This window comes from Diplotaxodon limnothrissa, linkage group LG12 (assembly GCF_057381915.1).
Source record: "Diplotaxodon limnothrissa isolate DT_005_m linkage group LG12, D_limnothrissa_male_GT1.1, whole genome shotgun sequence".
In the NCBI taxonomy this organism is placed as follows: Eukaryota; Metazoa; Chordata; class Actinopteri; order Cichliformes; family Cichlidae; genus Diplotaxodon; species Diplotaxodon limnothrissa.
The window spans coordinates 33,420,130-33,447,696 of NC_140607.1; the positions used below are offsets into that span (position 1 = coordinate 33,420,130).

Genomic DNA, 27,567 nt, shown 5'->3' on the forward strand with positions numbered 1-27,567 from the left:
CTTCCACCTCATTAGAAAATTCCTTCCTCCCAACAGACTGTACATAAAGGATGGATGTAGCTTTTAAGTCTAAAATGTAAAACCAGTTTTGAAGTTCCTTAAAATGCATTCTTTCTAACAGCCAGACTCTTTTGGTTAAAAAAAAGTCTCTTCAGCAAACATTCTGGTCTCTACTGATATTATTATTTAGGGCACACTCGTCTTGTCATTGTCGAGTCACTAGAACACGAGCAGGCAGGACGGTTGCTCTGACACAGTCACCCCATGGTCAAGATACCAAGACAGCCATGATCAAAATGCTCAGCTTGAGGTGTTACAACGGGAATTTACTACTTTACTTGTGACATCAGTGCGGCCATGTCCATCCTTTATATATCCTTCCTCAGAAAATGATTTCACAAGCTGTTATTATGATCTATAGTATGGCCTCTGTGGAACGCGTGAAAAATTGCATGTAAAATTGCATGTAAAAAATGAGTGGCGTCACCTTTAACTTGGCATCCTGTAGAATGGAGCTTTTTACGTTGAGTTTAACATTATCACAAGTGTGCACATCATCCCAAACCCATCACAGGCAAGCTTTAACCTCCAGTCTCTGGGTCAAAAAATGGGTGTGTTGAGGCCTTCTGACGTGCATGTTATCACGTTGTGTATGTTGTTTCAGGAATGCTTGTATGGGTTTAGTAAGACACGACAGATGCGATCACTTAGTTGGAGGACCTGAGTGGACTTGTTGCTTTCTACAGCTCATTGCTAAAACATAGTCCTCTCGGTACACTAAAAGCCTGGTTAAAATGTATCAGCATTCAACTCACCTACAACGTTGAGAAAATTAAATTTCACAATGAATGAAAGAGTCACATTACTCAAAAGAACATTCAGTGCAGTTTAATAATGAGATAATTTTAGGGGAATTGAGATTTTAGTTATGTGAAAATGTTTAGAACTGCTGTCAGAAGAGCAAGGCTAATGTTCGAAGCAAGATGTGGACTTCAATATATAATGACAGCGAGCATTTACCGATCTGGCAACGAGGAGCGGCTCTACCTTTAGGACAAAACTTGCTGCGCAGCTGTCATTGTGTACAGACGTGCACTGACAGCGTGCCTTTTTGAAATGTTTAGACAATTCCACCACATGACGCTGCCATGAGGGATTACTAAGATCAACAAATGTACTGACCTACGCTGTAATCCACACTGTCAGACGTTGTGTTCCTGGCCTCGTGTGACCTGCCTGCCTGTGGATGCTCCATCAGGGTGTGTCACCCTCAACAGGGGTGGCATGACCCTAGATGACAGGAAACCCAGCTGGATCACAGACGAACCACTAGCAAGGCTGCGGCAGGTGGCTCAGCGAGTGGCGACCCACTACCAACCACACGACATCAAACGTAAGCAAAAAAGCAGACAAAACGAAGGCACAGACAAAACAAAAGTGAGACAAAATGAAAACACAGACCACTGTTGCCTTTCCTCTGGCACACCACAGTGTTTTTGAGGCTATTGTAGCCAGCCGCAGACTGAGAACACTGACACCAAAAGAACATCAGCATTCTCTCACTTGGCAGCCGAAGCTTTCAAACGCAGAAGATTGAGAACACACAGCGCCAGAAGGTGAGGCACCACGTGGCAATTGTGGTTTTACAATAGATGAGACAGAGCATTCGTGTCTGAAAGCTGCCTCGTACCCCTGCAGGGAGAAACCGTCTCCACCAAACAAGCATGTTTTCATGACACTGAATGCCTGGCTCGCAGCACACCCCATCTCCTTTTCTTATGTTTCATTGCTCTATCTAACTTTCAACAGCCAAACAAAAAAGGGAACGATCATGTAAGGCAGCACTTGATATGGGCAAAGCTCTGAGCAGCTGAAAATTGGCCACATGTCACAAGGATGGGTTACATACGCAGTACTAGGATCCCAAACAAAAACAAGGCTCAACCAGCACATGGTATATCCATACGGAATAAAAGCTGGCCTAATTTTACCAAAGACAGTGACAAGCTCTCAATGTACACACTGCTCTTCCAAACCTTTGTGGTTTGGGAGGAAAAACACACTGTGCTAAATGGACAGTTGTCTGAAATAGGTCAGTCAAAACTCTAATGGGATACAGACAAGCTCCTATATGCATAATATACCGAGGATAACTATGGCTACACACACAGGCCGTGCAGCCAACAGGCATTATTAGACGGGTTAATGGGTTCCGGGCCATTCAAACAGCAGGCTTTAGTCAGGCATGCTACTCAGACAGGATAATGGTGGGATAGCTAGAGGGGCTGGGAGGTTCTTGAGGCCTAGTAGTGCCTCGTAGTACCTACTGCAAGCTTTGCAGCTTTCCACCTGCACTATTTCTACTGTTTTACCTCAAGTTCCAAGACAGGCTGCATTTTCTTCTTCTTTTTTACCTCTTTTTTGTGGTCTTTAGTCTTTATTAATTAGAATAGAATAGAATTCAACTTTATTGTCATTGCACATGCACAGGTACAGGGCAACGAAATGCAGTTTGCATCCATCCAGAAGTGCTTTAGTGATATAGATATATTACAATATAGGATTTATTGTAGAATTGTAGGATTAGGATTTCTGGACTAGCATCACTAACCCTGCAGAACAGGTTAGACCCTTAATGCGATGACAGTGGTAAGCACTGCAGATATAACTAAACACTACACACATTAAATATTAAGGAATGAAAAGGGCTCAGGCAGCCACAGGAGAAGTACAATAGATATTTAAGGATTTGGAAAAATAATAATAGAAAATACATAAATATAGAGAAGGAATCTCAGGCATGCAGCGATAAAGTAGGGTTTGATTAGATTAAATGGAATGTTATTCATTCATGACTGAAGAGGAAAATGGAATATTTATGTAAGTTAAACAAATCAGTCAAGCTCTGCTTGGTAAAATTTTTTGCCTTTATCTCTCCTATTGTGCTCACTTATCAGATTCATTTAGTTATTAAAATAATATTTGTTTCCCAACTTTATTGGCACTTTTATAATAACACATTGTTTGCATTTAATAACATCAGCATGTGCACCAGTTACGTGCCATAAATCACTAGATCTGAATCTCCTCTGCGGGTATTCAGATATTTGGCATCAAAAACAGTGTTAGGCTGATCCATCAGAGTCTGTTTTCAACAGGAGCGATTAAAAAGGTGGAGGGAACAAAAGCACCGGGATTAAAGACAGGCAGCTCTTTCTAGATATGTGCCAAACTAGTAGAGAAGACACACAGAAGCACTAAATCTCCCTGTGTAAACAGTCCATCACACATATTAATCCCGGAATTACTGGACAGGGAAACTCTCACACCCACATGTGAACAAAACACACAAAAGCATCCACAAACTGGTAGATGCACATAGTCGCTCACATCAAAAAGGCATGTCAAAACAAGCTGCAAAGCCAAAGGGGGAAACTTATGAAGATAGATATATACAAAAATGCACACACGCACATTCACACACACACAAGTAGGCAGTGACAGCTTGAAGACAGGCCCAGGCATGGCAGGAGGAGGAGTGACGGAAGGCAATTAGAGACATTTTTTAGATGATAATAGCTGTGTACAAGCCACCGCAGTCCATAAAAGCTATTCATAGCAGGCGAGAAGATGAGCATAGCAATGAAAGTGGTTGGACCGTATGCCCAAGATTTGCCCCTGAGGGCATGGAAGGGATGAAGACAGAGAGCGAGATAAAGAAGTGGCAGTCTCTCACTCTGGCATGTAGGGATGTCACAGTATCTCCAGTAGATCCCGTCCTCATGATCTGCAATGTAGCACCACGGCTGAACATCCCCATCAGGATTCCTGCAGAAAATTATAACAATCATTTGCCTGCATTGGATAATTTTAAACAAGAAACAAATAGTGGGAAGAATAGTTGAAGCTCCTCTTGTGATTATAAAATTATAATCTGACAGTATAGCAGCACATAATTTGCAATGTTTCCCTGTTTAACAACCCGCTTCATTTAAAAACTGGTTGGTGTTTGCCCTGCTCTTTGCCAGATGTTTGTTGTTGTGCACATTTTTTGTTTAAAGTGGAAATAAGGAAATTTTGCACGTACCGAGATATCTATTATTAAAAAAATGATGGGTGAATGCATCAGATTGCTCTCTCTCAGAGTAAAGATTGAGGAGAGCTGAAAAAAAGGATTAGGGAAAAGCATGGGAAGAAGAAATGATAGTGGGATATCAGATCAAAAAGACCGGCTATCGACTGAATACTCAACTATGTTTCAGAAGGAGATTATCTCAGCTGTGTCAGTCATCCTTAGTAGCACCCTTTGGTGCTTGTTGGTTTCACCCCTTCCTCTGTACTCTGGAGGCTCGACCCTGCATGCCAGTCAAGAGCCAGTCCAATTGGTCTAGTTAGAGGTTGGGGGGGAAGCCTCTTTGTTCTGGGCCAGACACAGACCTAAAAAAAAGGACGGCTGATGGGGCCAAGCTTTTGTCTGAGACTATGGCCTCTTTTGATCCTCATCAAGGCCCTTTAAACCCATGAGAATAAGGCTGATGGGCCCCTCAGTGCTTTTCCTTTTCAGTTTCACTTACAAAAGCGATGAGAAGTGGGATTGAAGATACCTAAAAGCCTTGTGCAGGCTTCATATCTCCAGGGTAATCATCCAGCTTTGTAAATCATGACCTTCACAGTAACTTCTAATTTGCCGATAAATAAAGTCAAAGCAGCAAGTGTGCAGCGGAAGCGCAACTTGGTCTGCTTCATGTCTTTAAGCTCCATTTCAAGATAATTCCAAACTGGAAAAATACACTCTCTGCTGACTAAAGAAGCCTTCTAAGATGACATCGCTATTTTTTAGCGCTGACGGTAATTGCCAAAAACCTTTTCTTCATCTCTTTTGACACACCTCATTGTAGCATCTTGACAAAGCCCTGCAGCGCTGCACTATCCCGTTTCACCTTTTGTGCGCACAGTTGTGAAGGGCGTTTCCACGTCTTTTATTCTGCTATCTAACACACTATCCTGAGTTTCCTCCTCTCTTTTCACACTGAGAATGAGGTATTGACAAAGAAGACTTTTCAGAGTTGAACTGAAGTTTAAGCTCCTTAAAGCTTTTACTCTGAATTCATAGCAAACATGGCTTTCTTTATTGCATCCTGTTAGCCATGGGAGTCTTAAAGAAAAGGCTCATCTAGTCACGATCATCTCTCTCAACCTAAAATGTTCCCATGTTCACAGGAAACCAGCCTTGGTTGCCAGTAAATTTGGACTTGATATCATGAGTGCAGATCTGTCTGTCGCTCCACCCAAATTGGAGGCAGACACCTGTTTGTTTACCCCGAGGCTACTGTTAAAATGGCGAAAAAGAGCAAAAAAACTGGGTCCAAGCATAAAACCACTGATATATATACCCTTTCTCCATTTCTTCTTCCTCTTCTTTCCTTTCTGCGCCTGTCAACACATAATAGTCCTATTTGAAATAAGACTCCAAGAACAAACCTAAGATAGTGCTGCCACTTATGTAATTTAGTGCACTTTCTTAATCATCCCTCCAAAAGTCAGGCATGAATTACAGCCATTAGCATTAAAAAAACATCCATCCAGCAGACCACCCAACCCAAATCTGACCTACTGACATCTTTGAACAGTACATGATGTAGTGTGCTCCCCCTCTCTGAGCTTTCACCAAAACCCTGGAGCTCAGATAGCATTTTATCCTTTTTCTAACCCACACACACACACACACCTGCACACACCCTTTCAGTAAAAGCATGAGAACATCATCCACGGAGCTAAATGAACAGGCAAGCCCAAAAAGTTGGGAAATATAATCAATCCTGCCTCGAGCTGCTAGCTCGCACACATACAGAGTGTGTGTGAGGGTCAAAATGGAAGGTGGAAAGCAGACAGCTGAGGTAGCATAGGGCAGATCAGCGGAAAACTTAATGCGGAAATCCATTTTACGTATATATATCTATACTGCATAAAGTGTGTCTGTCTGTGTGTGTGTATGTGTGTGTGTGTCTGAGGTTGCATTCACCTCTGTGTGCGTCACAGATTGCCTGCTTGGCTCTGAGTAGATGAGCCTGTTGAAACACTCCCATACCCAGAGGAAATCACAGAAGATGTTTGGACATTTAATTGGCACAATTACGCTGATCGACTCATTTTGCTCAGAGTGAGCCACACACTTTGGTACTGAGCCAATTATAGCCACATTGCATTTTGCCTTAAAGGCTCCGAAGCTGCGCATTTGAAGGAAAGAGGGGCTTACAGACGAAGACTGAGAAAAACAGCTGTTGTTAGCTGGCTGCTGTTCAAAAGGTTTCCTTTACGTTAGTCCCAAAATGTATGATGCCTGGCACGGAAATTGCACGTAACTACTGAAAAGAAATCCTTTACTTCAGACTATGTTTTCAAATTCTGGAAATCTGGAGATGAAACGTCCTAACATTTTTTCATGAGATAAACTCGAGATTCTACAGTGACTTTTGTTTAAACAATTGAAGATATGGAAAAAAAAAACTTGAAAGAGTCACATTGATCATTTTGCCGAATTGGAGAGTGGAGAAATGCTGATTGCACAGTGGTGGCGAGAGGCTTGTCTGGATAGGGATTTGAGGTCAACAGCAGATCAGAGTCTGGCAATTTACTGCCTGAGAGAAGACTCTTTAATTGACTTGGATGATTTAGCATGCAAACTGCTGCCCGCTGCTGTGCTCCATGAATGCATGTATTGAAGAAGAGGGCTTGTCAGTTGTAGGCTGATATGTATAGTCTACTGTCTATTGTTGCTCTCTCATGGTCTACTTGTGCTAAATGTGAAGTTGTGATCTTCCCGTGTCCTGTCTTGCTGGTAAACCAGCCTCATACTTTTTTACCTTATTTTTATTCATATCTTATATGTCAATAATCTTGGTTTAAACGTGCCTGGAAAATATCAGTTTCTGAGATTTGATATGTTTAAGGGAAATGAAATGATTTCACAGCACTCACAGCAGCAACAGAAACTATATACTGATCAGCCACAACATTGAAACCTCCTGCCTATAATGCGTAGGGGATGTGAGCCCACAAAAACAGTTTGGTCTGATTGGATCATGGACACAAAATCGCCTTTGGGTGTCTGGCAACAGGATGTTGGCACGCGATCCTTTGGGTGCTGTGGGTTGCAGGGTGGGGCCTCTGTGGCTCTGGCCTGTTATGGCACATCCTGCGGATGCTCAATCGGAGTGTGATCCGGGGATTCTGGAGGCCGGGCCATGTTCCTCGAGCCATTCTGGAGCATTTTTGCAGTGCGGCTGGGAGCATTGTCCCAGTGCGTAGCGAGAGGGGGTGGGGTACGTGTGAAAGTAGCATCCACATGACTGCCTGGACCTGAGGTTTCCCAGCAGATAATTTGCATTGCGACCACATGATCAGTGTTATTCACTTCATCTGTCAATGGTTTTAATGTTGTGGCTGACTGGTGTATGCTTTGAGATAAACAGTCGTCACTGCTTTGGGTAATCAGCAGATCAGTTTTTGTTTAAACAATTTCTTCAGCACAAAACATACCCAAATGAAAGCTGTTGACAGTGAGGCCTGAGGAAACAGGACACTGCTGCTGATTAACACACTGTTAACTTTTTTGTACACCACAAACCAAGTTGCAGGAAATACTTTAAAACCACCTAGCTCCAAAAGTGATTTTTCAAAATAACTCAGATTGACCAATCCACTATTTGTATTCGCTCAAACTCCAAAAACATTGCAAAAGATGAACACCGGCATCAGCAAAGATCAGTCAGTCAATATCAGTCTGTATAAGGCAGAAGTTAATTGCTTCAAGGACAACAACGTGCTGTGATCTGCAATGCAAAGGGCAGCAAAAATAAATAAATAGAGAGTATGTTTTAAGAAAACAAAGTATCACAGTATTAATACACTTATTTAAAGATTATTTAACCCGGACATAGGACCACACACCAAAGTAGTCTGAACAGAACAAATTACATCTTGGAGACACAGATAAAATGATAAAATGTGGATTATAATATAATACTATACAATCAGGAGCTCATTATTGTTCCCCAAACATATCCAGCAGCGGTGTGCATCGCTGAATGGAGGCAGAAATCTCTTAACATCTCAAAACGAAGACGAAAGAAACCAAACCATCTGTAAACCGAACACAAAAACCTGCTCAAATAAGGAGAACATTTTAGTACAGGAAGTTTGTTCCTTCTATGCTTCTGATATTACTATAATGTTGATGTACATCTTCTTGTGGGACACTTCTATTAACTTCCTCAATTTAACAAAGCAGCACCTTGGGATCACAATAAAGTAATACCAACAGTGGACAACTTGGCTGCAGTTTGTCTGACCTCAAATTTGCACCTGACATCATGGAGATTCAATTACAATCAACTTGGGGAACACTTTTCACTCTGGCATTTCCATTATCTCATCTATGTAAGGGAAAAGCATTAGAAGCCATACTGAACACTCATAAATCCTACCGTACACACACACCTGCATATATATAGCCATCAAATGGATGGCAAAGCTATTCAACCACCCACTGAACCTTCAAGCAATTCACACCCTCATACTAATGCAGTCCAATAGCAGCCCTTAAGGAACAGTGGATTAGAACGAACAAATGAAATATAAATCAGGATTTCTATTTCTGTGATGCTCTTCTTATGAAAGTCACAAAGTATTACCAAAATGTCAAAGAAGTGCTTAAGGTCTGAAAAAAAAGTGTCTTTTTTTAAGCGTAAAACTGCATAATTATTAGGACGCAACATCCGAGCTCAACACCAAGAGTTAGAATTAACATCTATTTCATAACAAGAAATCAGCTCAAAATCCAACCAGGCTGATAATTAGCGATGTGATATTCACTGCCTTGCTAAGACTCAGCTTAGAAATGAGAGCTCTTGTCCTTTTCCTGAGGCTTTGTGCTTCTTTCTTTGCAGGGGAATAATGTGACATTTCCCCTCTGCCCAGTTTCCCCCTGTTTTCACTCGGATATTTTATAGCGGGCTATAAAAATGAAATGTGGGGGCTGTTAGGGTTCTTTCTTCAGCACCACTCTGGTGCCCTCTCCAATAAATCACCAGCAGAAAAAACGCCAATGATGGGACTAAAAGTCAGTTTGTAATCCTCTACTTCTCTGCTTCACAAAACTTGATATTTGCTTGGAGCTGTGTGTTAAAATTAAGATGTGTGATGATTCCTGGATTCACACTTTCCACCTGGGCACTGGCTTCAATTCTCACCTCTTAACACTACAATTGGCCTAACAGTTAGACATGCCAACATTTCCCTGGCTCTCCTCATTTTACTCCATTTTCTTGCTGGTACTTCTCCTTTTGTCCAAGGATTACCACCTCTTTGTTTTCAAGCCAGAACTGTCGACAAAAATCTAAACCTTAGAGGAGAGACAAACATGGGTAGGTCAGGGAGATGAGAAAGCATCTGAAGGTTAAAGAGGGTTAAAGAAACACTGGAAACAATTTGAATTGCAAGATGCACCACATGCAAATAAGGAGATTTACAATTCAAATTGGGCAACAATGTCCAAGACACTTTCCCACATGGCTGGAAAAATCCATCTCGTGAGCCAGCTTTCTGTGATCAAACAAATCAAGCATTACACATTTTTATGCAGTGGGATAACTCCCTCTTCTGCGGGTATGTTCATAACATTTGCAGTCAACAACATGCACAGACATTCACAAATGCTTGACCTTGCAGACAAAAATGCCATCCCTCATCTTTCCACAATGAACAGGCCACTTTGCTTCCCATAGCAATGCTGATGGGTGACTCCTTACAAGCAGGGTCTCTGAAAACAGTTGTTGCTACAGCCCTAAGTGACAGAAATCCCTCTGTCGTGAGTGAAGCAAAGCTACGTGCTATCAATGAGTTGGAACGTCTGCTTACTGCTTCAGGGGCCAAGAAAACAGCCAAATCCTAAAAATGAAGATGTCCATTTTGAATGGTGTGTTGGACATAATACGCTTCTAATACGCAGGAAAGCTTTTCTCCATCCTCTGCATGTATCCTGCTCATAAATCTTCCGAATTCCCATCCAGCTGAAGTAAAAACAAATCTGTCCAGTGCCACTTGAAAGCATTGTTCCGTTATGAGTTTACAACCATGACATAGAGAGGCTTTCAGAGGCTTTGGGCCCGGGAGGAGGAGGAGGAAGGGGTGTTCTGTTTCTTATGGCCGGGCGATCTGGGCCAAGCCACTGTTCTGGACGTCTCTGCGAATTTGAACTGACTCACGAATGAGTGTGGCTCCCTGAAAATACACAAGTTTGACAGTTGTGCATGCAATACTGACAGTTGTACTTGGAGTGTGACTGACGGAGAGAAAGGGCTTGCTAGACACCCAAAGCCACTGTTTCCCTTCACATTCCAGGGATGAGGAATAGAGATTTGCTTACACAAACTCTTCAGGCGTATTTGCGTCCTTGCGGTGACAGGGCTAAACGTTGTCCTCTGGTACTACATATAAAATATTCAGAAGCAAATGTCTTAGCTGGTCCCTGGTGTTTAAACCCTTTGCAAGACAACAACAACATGACTCTAAATTATTCACAAAGTCAAGTGCTTTGTCCACGAAGTTCAAAGCTCCGTCAAACAGCAGTATTGAAAAGAAACTTTTTAAGGCGCTACTAATCAATAACAAATGATCATCATCATAAACAAAAACAAGATAAGTGCTTATATAATTGGTAGGCTTAGACTGTGAGCCACAGCTTAGGACTTTGTGGTAAATCTGATGGATCTGCAACACAAAAGAAGATTGCTTTACAACAAACAGCATGAGGGAAAAATTTGTTATTCTTCCAGGCAACCGCCAGAAAAGCTTGCTCAAAAGGCTGTGTGTGGAAAGGAGTGAAGCTTGCAGAGAAATGCCTAAATGAACTTTTACCCTTAGCTCTACATCTAGACGCTGAAATCCTTGTCAACAAAAGATCAGAAACTGCATTTGTGAAATCAGGCCTTATTTATTAATCACTTAAATCAATTTATGGATGCACAGGTCACTTTGAGGTGAGTGTGACCTCTGAGGGAAGTGAGTCCATCCTGGGTTTAGAGTAACAAAGGTATAAAAAGAAAAAAGGTTGAACAGAAACAGTTTTGGAGCAGTGGTTCCCGGCTAGGAAATTACTGGTCATGAGCTTCGGTTTTGTAAGGATGAAACAAACAGAATACAACGTGTTCATTAGTGGTTTTTGCTACCTTTGCTCAAAGGCAGGCCACTTGTTTCCACCTGTTACCAGTCTTTGTGTTAAGCCCAGTTAGCAAGCTGACAGCTGCTGGCGGCAGCTTCATATTTTGTGATGAAAACAACAATGCCACTCTCTTCTAACTAAATACTTCTATTGAAAATGCGAAATCTGAGAGCTTGTGAGCAAAGAGATAAGAAAGAAGACAAATTCGACTGTGCACATCCCTTTCCTTCAGGCTTTTTAGTCACATTTGTATCTTGTGATGTACTGGAGTTTAAGTTCTTAATTCTATGCACTAACAGATCGCAGTGTTTTATTTCAGCTGTGTGGATGGTGGCAAACATCTCATTAATCTTGTAAAAATGTACTTTTTAACTTTTTCTTGTTATCCACAGTGTGAATTAGCATGGCATTTGCTCAGTGCTCTGTTGAGCTGAACACAGATACTGTTCTGGATTGCGTCACGAACGAAGCTTTTATGTTGTGAAACTGTGCGCATGTATAGCAGATGACTAACTTACTGTAAAAGCTATATAAACTTCAAATTTGAGTTAAAGTCAACCAACTTTTGAGGAATTTTTTCATTGGGTCTGATTCTGCAGTTTTTATGTCCCAGTGACCACTGAAATTAAAGTTATGGCTCTGTGGAAAGTAAAATATTCACCTGCAGTAGTTATGGCTGCCCAGACCTCCTTCTCCATTTGGGTATTTGAGGGTGTTGTAAGGGTGCTGGAAGGTCTCATTCCAGAAAAGGCAAGGTTTACCCCCATGCAGGCTGGTCTGGTTCTGGAAGCCCCTGTAGTCTTCTCCGTTGGCAGTGTAACACTCTGTAAAAAGAGAGAGAGAGAGAATGTGAACTACGATTATAAAGCAGCCTCTAATGTTTGCAGTAAGGAATTAGCCATGTATTAAACTGAAAATCAAACACTTGGAGAAAGCTTTTAAACAGGCGTGTAAAACTCAGCCACACATGTGTCCTGCTTTATTGAGAATCTGGACTGTGAAATTTACTTGTGCAATTAAATTTTTTAATGTCTTTGGAATGATTATAGACGAAAAGTTTGGAATAATTATATTCTTTGCCCAGGCTCCATACATTTTAAACTCTGGCCAAAAAAATGTTAAAGCAAGATCAATGACAACATTGTTTCAATTAATGCAAACACACGAGCATAAAGAAAAGAAAAGACCCTGCAGATATGTAGCAAAAGCAAATATGGATTGAATTTTGAGGAAGTGTATAACAACCATCTGGCTAAGCGCAAGAAAAAAAAGAAAGCCGGGTTCCCAAGGCAAACAATGGCTGGTTCAGAGCTTTTCTTCGCTGAAAAGGGAATTCAAATAAACAACGGCTGATGGAACGATGATGAGCTATCACCGCTCATCACAGTGAGCCTCGGGGGGGATCCTGTCAAGAGAGCTTTAACAGCTACAACTGAATTCCTCTTTTGATTGCATTACAATGGAAAATATTAATTTATTGTGTGACTGTTTTGATTACAGATGACGTAAATGCTCGTAACTTGAATGGCTGATAGATCAGGAAACCCGTTTTCTTTAATAAGTGGGGATCAAAACAGGCTTCCCAGTGTACAGGTATGGCATTCATTTTTGTGCAAACAGAAGGTGCAAAAGATGCTGCAAGAGCAACAAGTTGACATTTCCACAAAGAAGAAGAGCACACATAAATATCACAACAGTTTTACTTCTTGCCTGTCAGTCAAACATTAATGAGGAGCAAACAATACTTTGTTGTTTGGCTCGTCTCCATGGGGTCTTGTTGCTATGTATGTGGTTCGCCAATGACCGGCCCCTTTTATCAAGCTAAGCTGTCTGGGCTGAGTATGACCTAATGCACTGCAATATGACAGTCATTATACCCCTTGGTGAGCCAGCTGTGCTCCAAGGCTCTTTCATATTCTCTTTTCAATCCAAAGTTTCCCAACTTCCTCTCTGGTGTGTTGTCATCTGTTCTGCTCTCTCGCTATCGTCTACTCGCTTCTTCTCTGCCGTTGCTTTTCTGTCGTTCTCTTTCAACTGACACAGATAAGCATTTCTTTGGGGATGCTTTACCCTCACAGACTTTAAACGTTACTACTGTGGTCAGTTGCCAGGTTCGTTCTTTGCTGGTTCTCTGAGCTAGTCGCACAGATAAGGAGAGCTGAGCAGCACTGATAAAAAGTTATTTTCTGTGGTAGATCAATGAACTTCCAAGTTAACCCTCTGCGTGTTATTGGTACACGTGAAGCGGTAAATAAATGTACAATTAAGTTACTTACACTAAAACTAAGTGTCGTTAAAGTTTCATATCTTTTATAATTAGCTTCCCATACTCTGCAGCATGCTGTGCGATATTTACAGCAGTTAGTTTGCACGCAAACATGCATTCCAGCTTCTTGCATCCACCACAAAGTAGTGCTAACACTTAATTTAGAGTAAATCAGCGTCCCGACTGCTCTCAGTGCGTCAGCCAAAGTTGATTTTAATTAAAGTTGTTTCGGCTGTGTTGTTCAGTCAAGCTTATCAGCTATTCATCGTCTGGCTGACAGCAGTTCAACAGCAGCAAGGAGCTGCAGGGTGTCAGGTTCCTGCAATTATGATGCCACTCTATTGTCTGTAAATGGCTCCCTTCTCTCTTAGCAAATTAATACTGTCTTGGCATGCAAGGATATCAACCAGCAGATCGTAAATCCACCTGAGAGCGGCTGAGGCAGAACACGACTCCATAAAATTGGAAAAACAGCTTAATGGTGTTTCAGTGGGGGTCATGCACTTGCCAACCTTACATAGGGGAGCTATGAGATGAGTGGAGGAAACAAGTTATCATCAGGCTGACATCCAGAGGACAGACGAGGTATATTAAATAATGCTCACTTCTCAGGCCTCAAAAGATGCACCTGCAAACAGATGCAGAGTTTATGGGGACTTCTGGCAGGGGGGGGCTTTTTCTCAGGATTAATGCTGGCTGCTCTGCTTCAACACTTATCTTGATAATTATTCTTAATGTAACGTATCCTCATTTGGTAAAATGGGACTCATATGTTGATTTTATGTTGTATTTACAATTTTTTGGATGTTGGCAGTCATGGCAACAAAAAGACAGGGAAACACTGCTTCTGAGACTTTGGCAGCAGGACGAGAGCAATTATGAGTCACTGCTCCCCAAAAGCAATCATGGCTGTTACTCCACAAGTCAAAGAGGATAACATCAGGAGGGACAGGGCAACTGACTGCATCCCAAATGAGCTCACGTCCTTCAAATATCTTCTCCTCAAACAGAGTGAGCATTAAACTGACCGAACTTGGCTGCATGCAGAGCTGCTCAATGCACTGTATCAAAAAGAAAGAGCCAAATGACTTTGCAAATGTCTTCCATCTCTCTCTCTTCTCCTCCTTCAGGAAACTTTCCTCTTGAGTTTCAGGATGAAGCATTGCTTGTCTGCACATGGTCCGCTTGGAATGGGTTGCCGCTGGCAAACATCCCGCACCGCTGTGGCCAAGTTAGCTTTCCAGGATGAGAGGGTAAATATGGCAGCGTTTTGCCACTGTTACAGAGATGGGGGTGGGAGGGTAGGGGGTTGATCCATGTGGTTTTGAGGCATCATTTGCTTGTGGTGGGAATGGGAAGTAACAGATCTGCAAGGACTCTGATATAAGTGAGGCCATCGTAAAGATGAATGGCCCATTTAAAAGCCCTGCGGATGCCCACACATCTATCACACTAAAAAGAAAAGGCCAATTTTGCATTGGAACGGCGTAGGTATGGACCCTTTATCCTTGTCCTCCAGAAAAGGAAGAGCTCATCCACTGATTGGCTCTTCGCCACTTCAGGCCCACTCCCCTCCAAACACACCCAGCCCTTTCCTCACACCCTCTTACTTGTCACCAAGCAACTGTTGCGCTCTCGTCACAAGGCCCCGGGCTTTCTTGTGGTTTCATCATAGACTGTGATGGGAAACAGAACCACCACCGCATAAAAGCGAGAGAAAATGGGGAAAAAACTCCAATAAAATACATGCAGATCTACAAATAGAAAAAGTCCGGGAAAGAGAAGAGGAGGACTCGCCCTTGACCAAGCCCTGTGCTCACAAAATACAGCACCACCCCAGCAACGAGAGGCAAAAAAAAAAAGGCACAAACTGGAGAAAATCACTGAGAGAGAGAACTAATCGCCCTGTTATTATATTTGCTGGGATTTGAGGCTAATGCTTTCCACATTGCAACTCGAAATCCACTTGATGCTCCAAAAAAGATGGGTGACGAAAAGCGATATGGGGGTTGTGGGGTTGTGGTCGTGTGATCTCAAGAACACAAACAAACAAATAGTTTCTCTGAAACATGTTGCCCGGTCACACGAGAGCACTTATTTGTTGTGTTTGCTAGGAGGGATGAAAAGCAGCGATAATTACAGACAACTGCTTCCTCACAGAGGGTTGACATAAAGAGCTTCCTTCCATCTTTATTACATGCTTTGGACTCAGGGGACAGCAAAACAGGCTTACTGCGTGAGCAACATTTCCCCTATAACAACATTACACAAAATGAGTTTATGATAGAAGTAAGCATGTACAGTATTACGGACTAAAACCAATTTGTTCAGGCACTAACAAAGCTCAAAAACTGGAGGCAGCCCGCAGAATGTGTGCAATGTTTCAAAGTTTTGTTTCAAAGTCTACAAACAAAGATGACAGAAATGACACATGATTAATACAGTGCATTGCACTGGTTGCCATTAATGTTGGCCAAACTGGGCCAGATGTGTGGGGTTACAGGGTTCTTTTCAGAGGCGACACAGCTGGTGGTAACACAAGTGTGGTTCCCCTTTTGTACAACAGCATCCTCAATCCACATGTAAATTTCAGAAGATCACAGAAAGGCAAATTGACAGTCGCACGTTTAGTACGGCTGCTTTAATGAAGTTAGAAGATGCTTCGGAGAAGTCAGTGACTTCTAAGAGGAGGCAGCTCAGCGGTTAATGGACCACACCTCACCTCCTTGCTTGAGAGGTTTTTCTTTTAAAAGCACCCTCATGCAAGGGTCAATGCAAGTGCAAAGAAAAAAGCAAAGCGATGAGAACAGATGCCTCTAAGTAGGTAAATCTGCAGACAATGACTTCTAAATGGTATTTACAGTCCCCCTTTTCATTCCTTGCTTTTGTCATAGGTTGTAGCCTCAGATAACCAGGTCATAAACCAAAAGCTCATTCACTCCTAAAATAGCCTCCACCACCACTTTTCCTGCAAAAAAAACGCCACTGCACCACCCCCCGTGTTCACTACCACAGTAGCCACAGGACTCCCTGCCAAAGTTTCTGGGTAGCACCTATAAAACGCGGCCCCATCTCATTTTTGTGCAGCCCCTATTATTTAGTTCTGTAATGGAAAGAGTGTAATCTGCTGGTGGGTTGGGTGTTCTGCCAAAATCCCCTTTGTTTGAAGTTGCTTGAGGCAAAAAAAAAGGAAAGCATACAAGTATTTTACTTTTACCCCAATCTACTCAAAGGCCCCCTAACTTAGTGTTGTCTAAAGCAATTTTGAAAAAAATCAATCAACAAAATTAGTGAAGAAGATAATGCATCCGTCTTTTCAGGGTTTCCTGTAGAGGCCAAATTAATATCTGATAAAATACAGCACAGACTGACGAGGTTAGCTTTGGCTCTGGAAATGAACAAGGATGGAACTATGTGGGACGATTTTGAGTTTCACTTGGCAGACGTTCAGGGAGTGACGGATGGGCTACAAACTCTGTCAGTGACGTAAAGGACATTTGGAGTCTCACTGAAACCCTTGAGGGAAGTTGCTAGCAAAATACTGAGATCAGGGGCCTGTCAACTAGGCTGACATGAGGGTGGATAGGGTGTTTTATTCAATTACCTCCCCCAGGGACTTCCTTACCATTTCCTATAATCACAGTCAACATGTGCCAAAAGAAAAAAAAAAGAGTCAGTATTTCTAAACAATAAAAACGTACTTACTCTAACACTGCCTTTGATTCTTCAATACTTTGTCTTTAGTTTAGTTCCCTTTCCATATGATGAAAAAACAGAGGTTACAGGGTTAAACAAACAGAAGGTGAAATCTCCTGCATACTCAACACATGCCACTGAACCTGCTCTAAACCAGCTCCAGACATCACAGTAAACATGACTTTTGCAGTCAGAAGAAAGCAGGCACTTTAAGTGAGGACATAGAGGAAGCAGAGATAGAGATGCTGAGCTTTCCAAGGTGCACAATTAGGCCGTCTGGGATCGATCCATCTTAAATTAAACGAAACTGCAAATTAGAGCAGAGCACTGAGACGGCAGGAAGGATTGTGAAAGACAGAGCGATGGCAAGGGAAGCAAAATTAAGCAGAAAAGAAAGAAGAGAGAAAAACAGACAGGCAAACACAGAGTAAATCAGGGTGGGACAAAGACCGCTTTTATGATACCACAGATAGTTAACCCAGGCTCTAATTTTCTTCTTCTTCTCCACTGCACCAGTGAAGTGAACACTTGGTTTATTTTGCACTTCCCCGTGTTATAGACAGGGCTGACAAAGCCCAGGCTTGTAAAATTAACAGCAAACACACAGCCCAGTGCCAGGGGTCTGAGTTTCAAGGTACAAATCTCATTCCAGAACAGCTCTGTGGTGCAGCTGCGTGCTGGGGCCCTTTACCAGCAAACAAACAACTGATGCAGGGCTTAAGGGAGAGAAAAGATGTCCCTCTAATGCGTGCCTTCGATGAAGAAAAACACACGACCCATATGGGTTCCTCGTTGCAGGCAGCCTTTGATAACCAGAGGATCTAAGGCTCGTGATTCAAGTCATGATGGCTCACTGTTGCTAATGGCCATGTTTGACTCACATGGGGGTATTTTAAGCTCCCTCTCTTCTTTTTGTTTTGCCTGTAAATGGATGGTAAAATGATCTCCCAGTCAACTTGTACTGTCAGATGCTCAGATAAACATATGCAGTGACAAAACATGCATTAATCTGAGCTCCTACCCACATCATTCCAGTCCCCCCCCCCCCCCCCATACCCCTACTTTCCCCCCCACATGCACTTACAGTAAGAATGAAAGGGAGCAATTTTCATCAGTCGAGCAGCCGCAGTATTTTAAGATGGATCCGATGTGGAGGGAAGGAAGGACGAACACACACTTGCACACACACATGCACACAGGCTCCTTTGTTCCTTCAGTGGTAGGGCCAGTGTCATTGTGGCGATGCCATTCTCACCCACTCATCGCTGTACTGTAGATATCGCCCACTGAGGGTGTGCATGTGTGTGTGTGAGCTAACATGTTTGCATGTTTGAGTGCACGTCTGTCAATTCCCTAACGCCTCTGCTCACAATAGACCGATCTTTCAAAGGCAGTAATCAGTTTGCAGTAACACTGTGTAAGCTTTGCGGCCAGCGGGGCTTCAGCTCATTAAAGAGCCAGTCTACCTCGAATTCAAGTCCTCTGGCCTTAGTGCTGACCATCTACTGCTATGGCACTTGATTAGTTGTGCTTAAAAAAAAAGAGCATGATCTCTTTCCAGAATTTATGACGCAGTAGCACAAAAGCCGCAAACCATGAAATCCTTATATATATCCTAAATAATTAGGCCCTATCTTATCTTAATGGATTCATAGTGCCATATCACCCCAACAGAGCACTTTGCTATCAGACTGCGGGGTTGTGGTTCCTAGAGAATTTAAAAGTAGAATGGGAGGCAGACTCTTCAACTTTCAGGTCCCTCTTCTGCACAGAACCAGTTTTCAGTTTGGGATTCTGGAGACACTTTACTCTACTTTTAAAATTAAGCTTAAAAATGTATATTTTGATAAAGCTCATAGCTCCTAGGTCTAGATCACGTGACCCTGAATCCTCCCTTAGTTACGTTGCTTCCCATGATGCACCATGATACACCACTTTGTATTTAATCATTAGTTATTATTATTAATCTCTGGCTTTCTTCTACAGTGTCTTTCTTCCTGTTAAAGGGAGTTTTTCCTTCCCAACGTCACCAAGTGCCTGCTCTTAGGGGGTCTTGCGTTGTAGGGTCTTTACCTTACAATATAAAGCATCTTAGGGTGACTACATTTGGATTTAAACTAATTGAACTGAACTGCTAATCTGATCTAATCTGGGGTATCGTTCACCTACACATGGCAGACTAAGGCATCCCCCTTGGTTAAGATGTATTGTTAGCTGATTCCATGCTTCTTTTATCTGGATAATATAGACAAGAGAAAGAAAACAGTTCCTGTAGAAATTTTCTCAAAACAAGGTTTGTGGATTTCTTTAAATAACTGGGGCGTGATTTGTGCAAAGAGATACTGCTGCTGAATTTTTTATAGGTATTTTTTTAGCTCCAAAAAGCAAGTACCATCTGTTGTTATATTTTATTCAACAGAAAGCAGAGACCTCTACATATATATAACATATAATTATAACTTTAAAACACCAAAACAATCTAGTTTAATAAAGAGCACAAAGAGACAGAAAATATATAAGTATGATCTGGGGATACCTTTTGCACTGTAAGGCATGCCACCTTAAGGTAACGTGAAAGCCAGACGACTACACCTGAAAGAAAGGTGAACCATGAACGAATATGGGAAGGGTTGCCTCTAAACACACCTGTTTTCGATCGTCCTGTTTGTGCTCAGGTTACCTGGTATCTGAGGAATGTAAATTATATGTGGTTTTTGTTTGAGCTGAGGTTCTGTCAGAGCTGTTGCAGGGATTTGTGTGCAGCCATTAGTGATCCCCCAACACACACACTCTCAGAGGTCCTGTGTGATTACAGGGTCCAGAGAAGACGAGGTCAGACTCGGATAAATAAATGTCTCAGGTTCAGGGAGAGGGATCAATGTGACAGGGCCTGCTAATGCAAAAACCCAAAAACACCAAATGGAAAAAAATAACTGCGAAACCAGATCAAAAACACAGCCCATTTTCCTGTTTATCCTTAACAGACATCATTATTAAAAAAGAATGTTTATTCTCTCGTTGAGCGAATCGGGACGTAAAGCGAGAGGAAGCTGGATCCCCTTATGTTTTGAAGAACTTTTTTAGGACAGTATCCAGCTTTCTTCTGGCAGAACACTTACTTGTTTCTGCTTTGAAGAGAGTTTATAGATTTCTGCTCTACTGTTTTGATTGGTCATTTCCTGTTGTGGAACATTTTTGTTGCCAGCAGTCATACATGACACAAAAATTTAATTTGGGGACTGTAGAAATCGATGCCAGTAAGTAGGGAGGGATATTCCATATCTGTTTCAGATAGAGCTAAGAGACCAGAGTAGCTAAACAGGTGGTTATTGTCTCTATTTTTTTCCAGTAGTTTTATATTATTATATAGTATTATTACATAATATCTGAAACAAGCCTTTTCTTCTTGCCAATAAAATACTTTATAAGCTAAGGACATTTGTCACATCTGAATATCTGGGTCACTTACTCAGTGTTTACTGTGCTTTGTTTCTTTTATTTATTTTCTATATAATTATTCTTAAAGTAACAGATTAGTCAGAAAAATCCCTAAATTCCAAGAAACATTTGCTAACTCCAAGTCCTGCTTTGATATGAAACCAAATAAAACCTCCTGAAAAGAAAATAGTTCTCATATTGAAGAAGCTGCAATTATAGACACAATGTTTTTGTTTTAAAGCTTACCCAAATGGATAATGAGCTGTCGAAATGCTTCATTTTATTGCTCTGAAAAGTAGAAAACAAAATATGTTGTCTGCCACTTAGTGTAGATATTCGGTAAGTGTGGCCTCCAGAAATGGAACAACATGGTTACTGGAAATTGGGCTTAAGTTAATCTAGTGTTTGAGTGAAGCTTAGGACCACATGTTGTCATTATATGTAGCTAAAACAGACAAAAACAGGATTTTGTTCGTGCTTTGGAAACTGCGGACAACAAGAAGCGTACTCGAGGATGCCAGCGTGGACAAAATGGACACAATCTATACTGAATACTGAGGTTTGGGCAACTTTTACTTCTTGTTTACACTGGTGGATTAACAGACTCCATGTGTGGAGCGCAAACATGCACCCATCTGTATTCAATGAATCTCCAACATGCTCATTTGCAGAGTGGTAAACACATATGAATAAAGGCCTCAGCGTGTTTGTTTTTTCTATCTTTCTAAACTACAGATGGAGGAACTGGACGTCTCCTTCAACATTCTTCATCATGTTTAGATTTTTTACACTTTAAATGTGTTTACATTGAAGAGAACATCTTCATCTTCAGCCTACTCAGGACATTTTGCGCTAATCCCTTGCTACACTGGTGCAAATACTGCCTGTTTTAGGCCTCAGAACAATGACCTCGCCAAAGGACACCTTTATTTGAGTTGACTTTTGATTTTGCTTGACTTGTTTAAATTTTTCTCGTGTAATTATCTTGCCTGTATGACCAGGTCGGAGAATTAATAAAGCACATTTCCACCGCATGAAATCACAAAACGCTGTCAGACCGCAATTGAGTGCACTTAGAAGGACACAATAACAAGAGCACAATGGACTGCTACAGTGGGGACCGCAATGTTCAACATAAGCCCCCTTTTAACTAGCCACGTCTCCAGTTCCTGATCTTGACTGTGAAAGCGATCTTTTTCATTGTGGTTGGTGCGGCTGTGGGAAGAGCAGGAGTACTGGGAACCAGATGGCTCTGGTAACAGACAGGGGGTATCCCACCGGCCTCACTAAGAAGGGGATCCATTACGTAGGATCTATTGAGGGCCAGTGGATTTTGTTTCATGGCATTGGCCAAGTGTGACCACTCCTCGGTCGGTGTGGGTCGTGGGCTGGTGCCACGTAGGCTACTGCAGACCCAGCCCGTTTTGTGTTCACCTCTGAGAGCTGTATTCACCTTTGCTGCAGGACAGACAACTATATCGGGGCCTCCTGGCGACTTGAGTTACATCCCTTTTGACTCGAAGCCTCTTTGAAAGGCAGTGCAATGGGATATGATCGGCTCCACGGCTTGAGGGACAATGGTGGTTTGTGAAAACGGTGGACAGAGATGTTCCTCTGCACTTTTAAAGTGAAGTCCTTGAACTTTTGAAGCTCAGGTAACCTACGGTGAACAAGAAGAACCCTAACCTTATAATATGTCTTGGAGTAAAAGGCCATTTTTTGTAGAGAGTGTAAATAATTTTTATGTCTGTTTGTTAGAGTGTATATATTAAAGACTTTAGAATGCAAAAAATCTCACATTCTCAAAGCATTGAGGTGGGACTACTTTTCATGGGGTTATCTAATATCAGAGCTTTACGGCTTGTGTTAATTTATTTCCATATTCCTAAAAAGACCACACGTTTCATGTTTCCCAGCTTCTGTTCTGCACTCTCAGATTCCCTGTCATGGCTTCTTAGCTCTGTCCACTGCTGGCTTTGTTCCTTTGTTTTCAGTCTGCTTAGCTATGCTTGCTCCCTTCACTTGTCCAAATGTTTGCTCTGTCCACTTAGCCATGTCCACTTGCTCGGCCTTGTCAAATCGTCACTTGCTGTGGGCGTTTCCTGCAAAGGGAAGAAAGGTGAAAATTTGCCTCTTCGGCCACAAACTACTGCAGCTGGACACAAACCAGACCCCGAGGCTCAGCAGCAAAATTACGCTCCATTTATTTAAAGTGGTTTCCATTACTCTACCGCAGTAGAACACAGACCTCAGTGGCCCTGGCCCAACCATAACTACAGTATAAAAAGAACTAAAGTTCGCCGGACAGGTCATGTCTCACACAGTAGCAATTCAATATCCTCCCGTTATGTTCTTGGTTACGCTTCTCAAAACTCCAAACTGCATGTGACACCACAAAAATACATGGTTGCTTTGAAACTCAGCCTGTGGAGATTTTTTGCAAAAAAACACCCAGCCTATCACTAGAAAGACGTTTGGAACACGTTTGATTCAAAGAAAGAAAAACAGCTAATTTACCTTAATCATACTATGTCAGAGTCGTACTAATAGTATGTTGAAAAAGACAAATACTGAGACAGGAAGCTGGTTTGTATGGTTCTGGGCCACGACCAAAATAAATCAAACCAAAGGCTAATAGTTTTTATCCCCGGTTCTCCTTGAAATGTGGAAACAATACATCAGCCAATGAAAGCTGTTAGATGATAGCAAAGCTGCACTTCTATTCTATCAACACAGCCAGAGCTGATAACGCTCGCTTCACGTCATTATAATATAAATCCAGCTTTGTGGCAAAAAGTTATATTTTGTGTAATGTTTTCATGCATCAGCCACTTCATCCCCGGGGCCTTAAACCTCCTTTAAAATCCCATTCTCTGTGAATTAAACTGAGCTTTGATAATGAAAACAATTGTTTGTTTGAGAGTTAATAGAATTCATAGAACATAAGGCTCTATAGTATTTCATTACTGTTTTCTGAGTATTTGATTTACCCTCTTGCCCTGGAGTGTGTTCCAGCTGATGGGCTCTGACTGCAGCAGAGAGCACCAGCAAAGCTGAGGGAGAATGTCACTCTGCATTGACTGGAGTGGGCCTCCTCATGCATACGCAAATGTCAAGGCGCACGAAGCGGCCAGGCAACACGGCTCATGCATAATAGCATTAAAATGGGAGGAGACGTGAATCAGTTGCAAGAGACGAGAAAGACAACTTGGAGAACAATCCAGACACTTTGAGACGGAAGGGAGTTATGAAAGAATAAGGTAGCACTTTTCACAGTCCAAAACCAACATGTCACAGCCATTCAGCAAAATACTCTGACTGGTCTCAACTGACCTTTGAGCAACAAAACCTCACAAACCAGTACTCTGACCACATGAGTGCACTCTCCCACCTAAACATTGTTTATCTCTTTAAAGCCTGACAGTTGTGTACAACCAGCAGCAGCTTGACAGCTTAATTCCATGTTGTCTCACAGGACCGCCTCCGTGGATCAGGGACTGGGGTGACACACTCAACCTCTCAGCACTTTGTTTGGGGACAGTTTGTAATTAATATGACTGCTGCATCTGTCACGCCTTGTCACCTGTGGGGGGAGGGGGTTATCCATGTACTTCCCTTGCCATCATAAATCCTGAAGCTGGAACAGGTCTGGGTGTTTTGCATGATGGGTCACCCGGCCAACCGCCAGAGCAGGTGGTGATTTGCACATGGTGCAGGAGAAATGAAAGAGCTTCACTCAGCAGAAGCTTAATAAGAGAAGTGCAGTGACTGAGGAACGACACACACTGAGGTGCTTCGATCAAAGGAATGTAAGCCTTTGAACACGACAGGACGAGAATCAGAGTGGCACGATAATAAGCATGATTGTGTTTATAATAACCGGGTCTGTTTCTTCTCTGTTTCTCTCTCTTAGTGCTTATGGTTTTACAGGCGATCCAGTCCCTTGGCACCCACAACTTGACCTTCGCAGGGCACCACCCAGAGGTCAACAGGAACTCCATCAGCAGCAACTTGTCACAGAAGCACACATTTGCAACATGTTCCAAACTATGAGTCAGATTCACCTTAGTTTTTGCCAAGTAAATGAAGGAATTCTTCAAAATTTTGACCTGTCTTCACAAGTCAAGACAGGCTGAGTATGTGTGTGCTAAGAAGTGCAAACTCAGAGTTTCTGGGCTCTATGTGTGGCTTCAAAGTAAATGTGAATTCTTCTTTCTTCTCATCTAGCGTCACCAGAGAGCTGGTGTAAATATTTATTTCGATCTACCTCACGGTTAAAATTTACAACAAATCCTGCAACTAGTTATTTGGTCCGTCTGAAAAAAACTCCCAAAAAACAAAGGAGGCGTTATCAAAAACACCCAACATTCAAGTGACATTGAGGCAGCTGTGGTTCAGGTGGTAGAGCAGGTCGTCCACTGGTGGATCAATCCCTGATTCCCCCAGTTTGCATGCCAAAGTATCCTTGGGCAAGATACCAAACCCTGAATTGCCCTTGAGGCATCCTTCAAAGTGCATCCTCTTTTGTATATCTTCTATGACCATTTTTTTTGTTTTACTTTTAATTCTTGTTTGCTTTGGTTCAGGCAGTATAGCTACGCCAAGTTTAAGATAAGATCATGACTTGCGTTGATGCTAATCATCAAATCGCTAATATGAATTAATTTGTGCGATTCCAAATTGTGTTGAACAATAACACAAGTTAGAAAGCTCAATTTTCTGGGTTATGAAGATCGACAACACCAGTGTACCTTTTATGTGTACATATGACTGTTTGGTCAGTTAAAATTAAAATGTAAGAATAAATTATAAAAACAGCTTGAAACAAAATGATTTTTTGGGACAGTCTACAAATGCATAACACTATTTAGTGATTTTTTTATTTTAGTTGTAGTAAACATTACACGTGAAGGGAGCAACTAATTTTACATTTTTTAGAAAACAATAATTGTATGCATAACGTGTTGTAAGCTAACATGTTACCACTCATAACTTGCTAAATAAGCTAGCCTGCTTGTTTTTCACGAACACATTCTGTAGGATGTGCACTTTGATCACCTGTTGGTTAATTCAGTGGCTGCAAAGTGTCCTTGTTCTGATTGCATAATCTGGGTACGTCCACTTGCCAATAATTCAAAATACCTGAACATGTTCTGTTGGCTAAAAAATAGTTCCAAAGTGAACGATGTACAGACATCAGAGATGTAGCCCGGCGATCTTCTGGGTATGCTTCTTGGACATTACTTGGATGCCAATATTGGATTTTCTAGCAAGAGAAGGTTTGTGTTTAAGAGTTGCCTTTCATTGTCATTTTAGCTGCTAGAAAAACAGAAAGCAAAACATTTTCTGTCAAGAGAAAACTGAGAAAGTATATGCATTAACAAGGTGATTTAAACTCCTGACCTCTCCATCTGAAGTCTCTTTCTTATGCTACTGAACTGGACACTGAGCTGATCATGGCAAAGACTTACAAAGCTCATATTGGAGGGCTGAGAGGTCATTGCTCTGACAATTCAGAGATGCAAAACACAGATAGATAGATAGATAGATAGATAGATAGATAGATAGATAGATAGATAGATAGATAGATAGATAGATAGATAGATAGATAGATAGATAGATAGATAGATAGATAGATAGATAGATAGATAGATAGATGGATGACAATCAAATGTCATGAAAAAATAAAGAGCAGTGCATTTAATTTCTTCACTGCAAAAATATCCCTGATATTTCTTGCTTTATAGGAAAAGGTCTTACTACGACATATCAGTGTCTGTCCATCAACAGTCACATATAACCAGTTTGAGTGGAGAGAAAACACTGATGTTTCCACTATGCTGGGAGTGCTTGTCTTAGTGCCCATAGGCTATGCAGTAAATTCATTACTCCTTTAGTGCACAGTAGCATTTAAGCATTTTGCTAAAAAGTCCCAGTGCCAGATGAAGTCAGTGCATGTACTTTAGATTTTGTTGCTTTGCTAAACTTGTATTGTGGGCATTGCATTAAAGATTTATTATGCCTCTTTATGTGCTTTTTGACTCATTATGCATCCACATAACATTAAAAGGAGACAGAGTGCCTGAGTATACTTTGAAAACAACAAGGACAAACTGCCTGGACAAGTATATATCCCAAAAGACACAAAAAGAGTGTTTAAGAAGTGTACAAATCTTTTAGGGGCATTAGCTTACTCATCATTTCAATGAGTGATGAGAGAAAAGGCAGCAGAAGCAACCATGTGTCTCTCCAGTAGATTGTTCTGTCCTGCGACTGATGCAACCACTTTTGCATGTCCTTGAAGGGAAATGCAAAGGCCTATGTTATTTCAAAAGTCATTTGAAAATGGGCAGCAGCTCCAAAGCTTGCCTTTCCTCTTAGGAAGAATGCTATACATTAATCCAAACAGTTTCAGTGTAAAATACTGAGGTAGGCTAATAAATGTCACATTGAATTATTCACTCAAAGATGAGGCACTGTTCTCTGCAGCAGATAATCTGTCAAAAGAAATGGATGATGTGATGCACGATAACTCTAAACCAAACAACATCTTGTGACTGTTCTCCAAGATAGAAGCATAAATCTAACAGATTAGATAGAGTTTTATAAAGCTACATGTATACATACATACATACATACATACATATAGACAGATAGACAGATAGATAGATACACACACACACACACACACACACATATATACATACATATATATATATACACTCACCTAGCACCACATCTGGTGGATTTGGTATTAATTTTAGCAAGTATCTGGCCATCATGGTTGGGGGTTACTGTGGAATGGGAGACATCTGGCCAGTGGGCATAATATGGCAATAAGTAACTATTAAATAAAGCAATGTCTCTTTAGCTGCACTGTGTTTGAGGCTCAAGAGTTATTATGACAAACTAAGATCTCTGTCTCAGTACTGTTGATCCCAGGTTA

At 41.6% G+C, this 27,567-nt stretch overlaps 1 protein-coding gene across 2 annotated transcripts in view; it reads right to left on the minus strand.

The window, feature by feature from the left end:
* Positions 1-27,567, minus strand: part of kremen1 (kringle containing transmembrane protein 1) — a 61,358-nt gene that overhangs the window by 25,133 nt on the left and 8,658 nt on the right. For both annotated transcript variants that reach the window (XM_085367501.1, XM_085367500.1), the window contains exons 2-3: positions 11,883-12,045; positions 3,737-3,828 (exon numbers count right to left, since the gene is read on the minus strand). In XM_085367501.1, the coding sequence (XP_085223627.1) occupies positions 3,737-3,828; positions 11,883-12,045 (255 nt within the window). The remainder of the gene's footprint in view (positions 1-3,736; positions 3,829-11,882; positions 12,046-27,567) is intronic.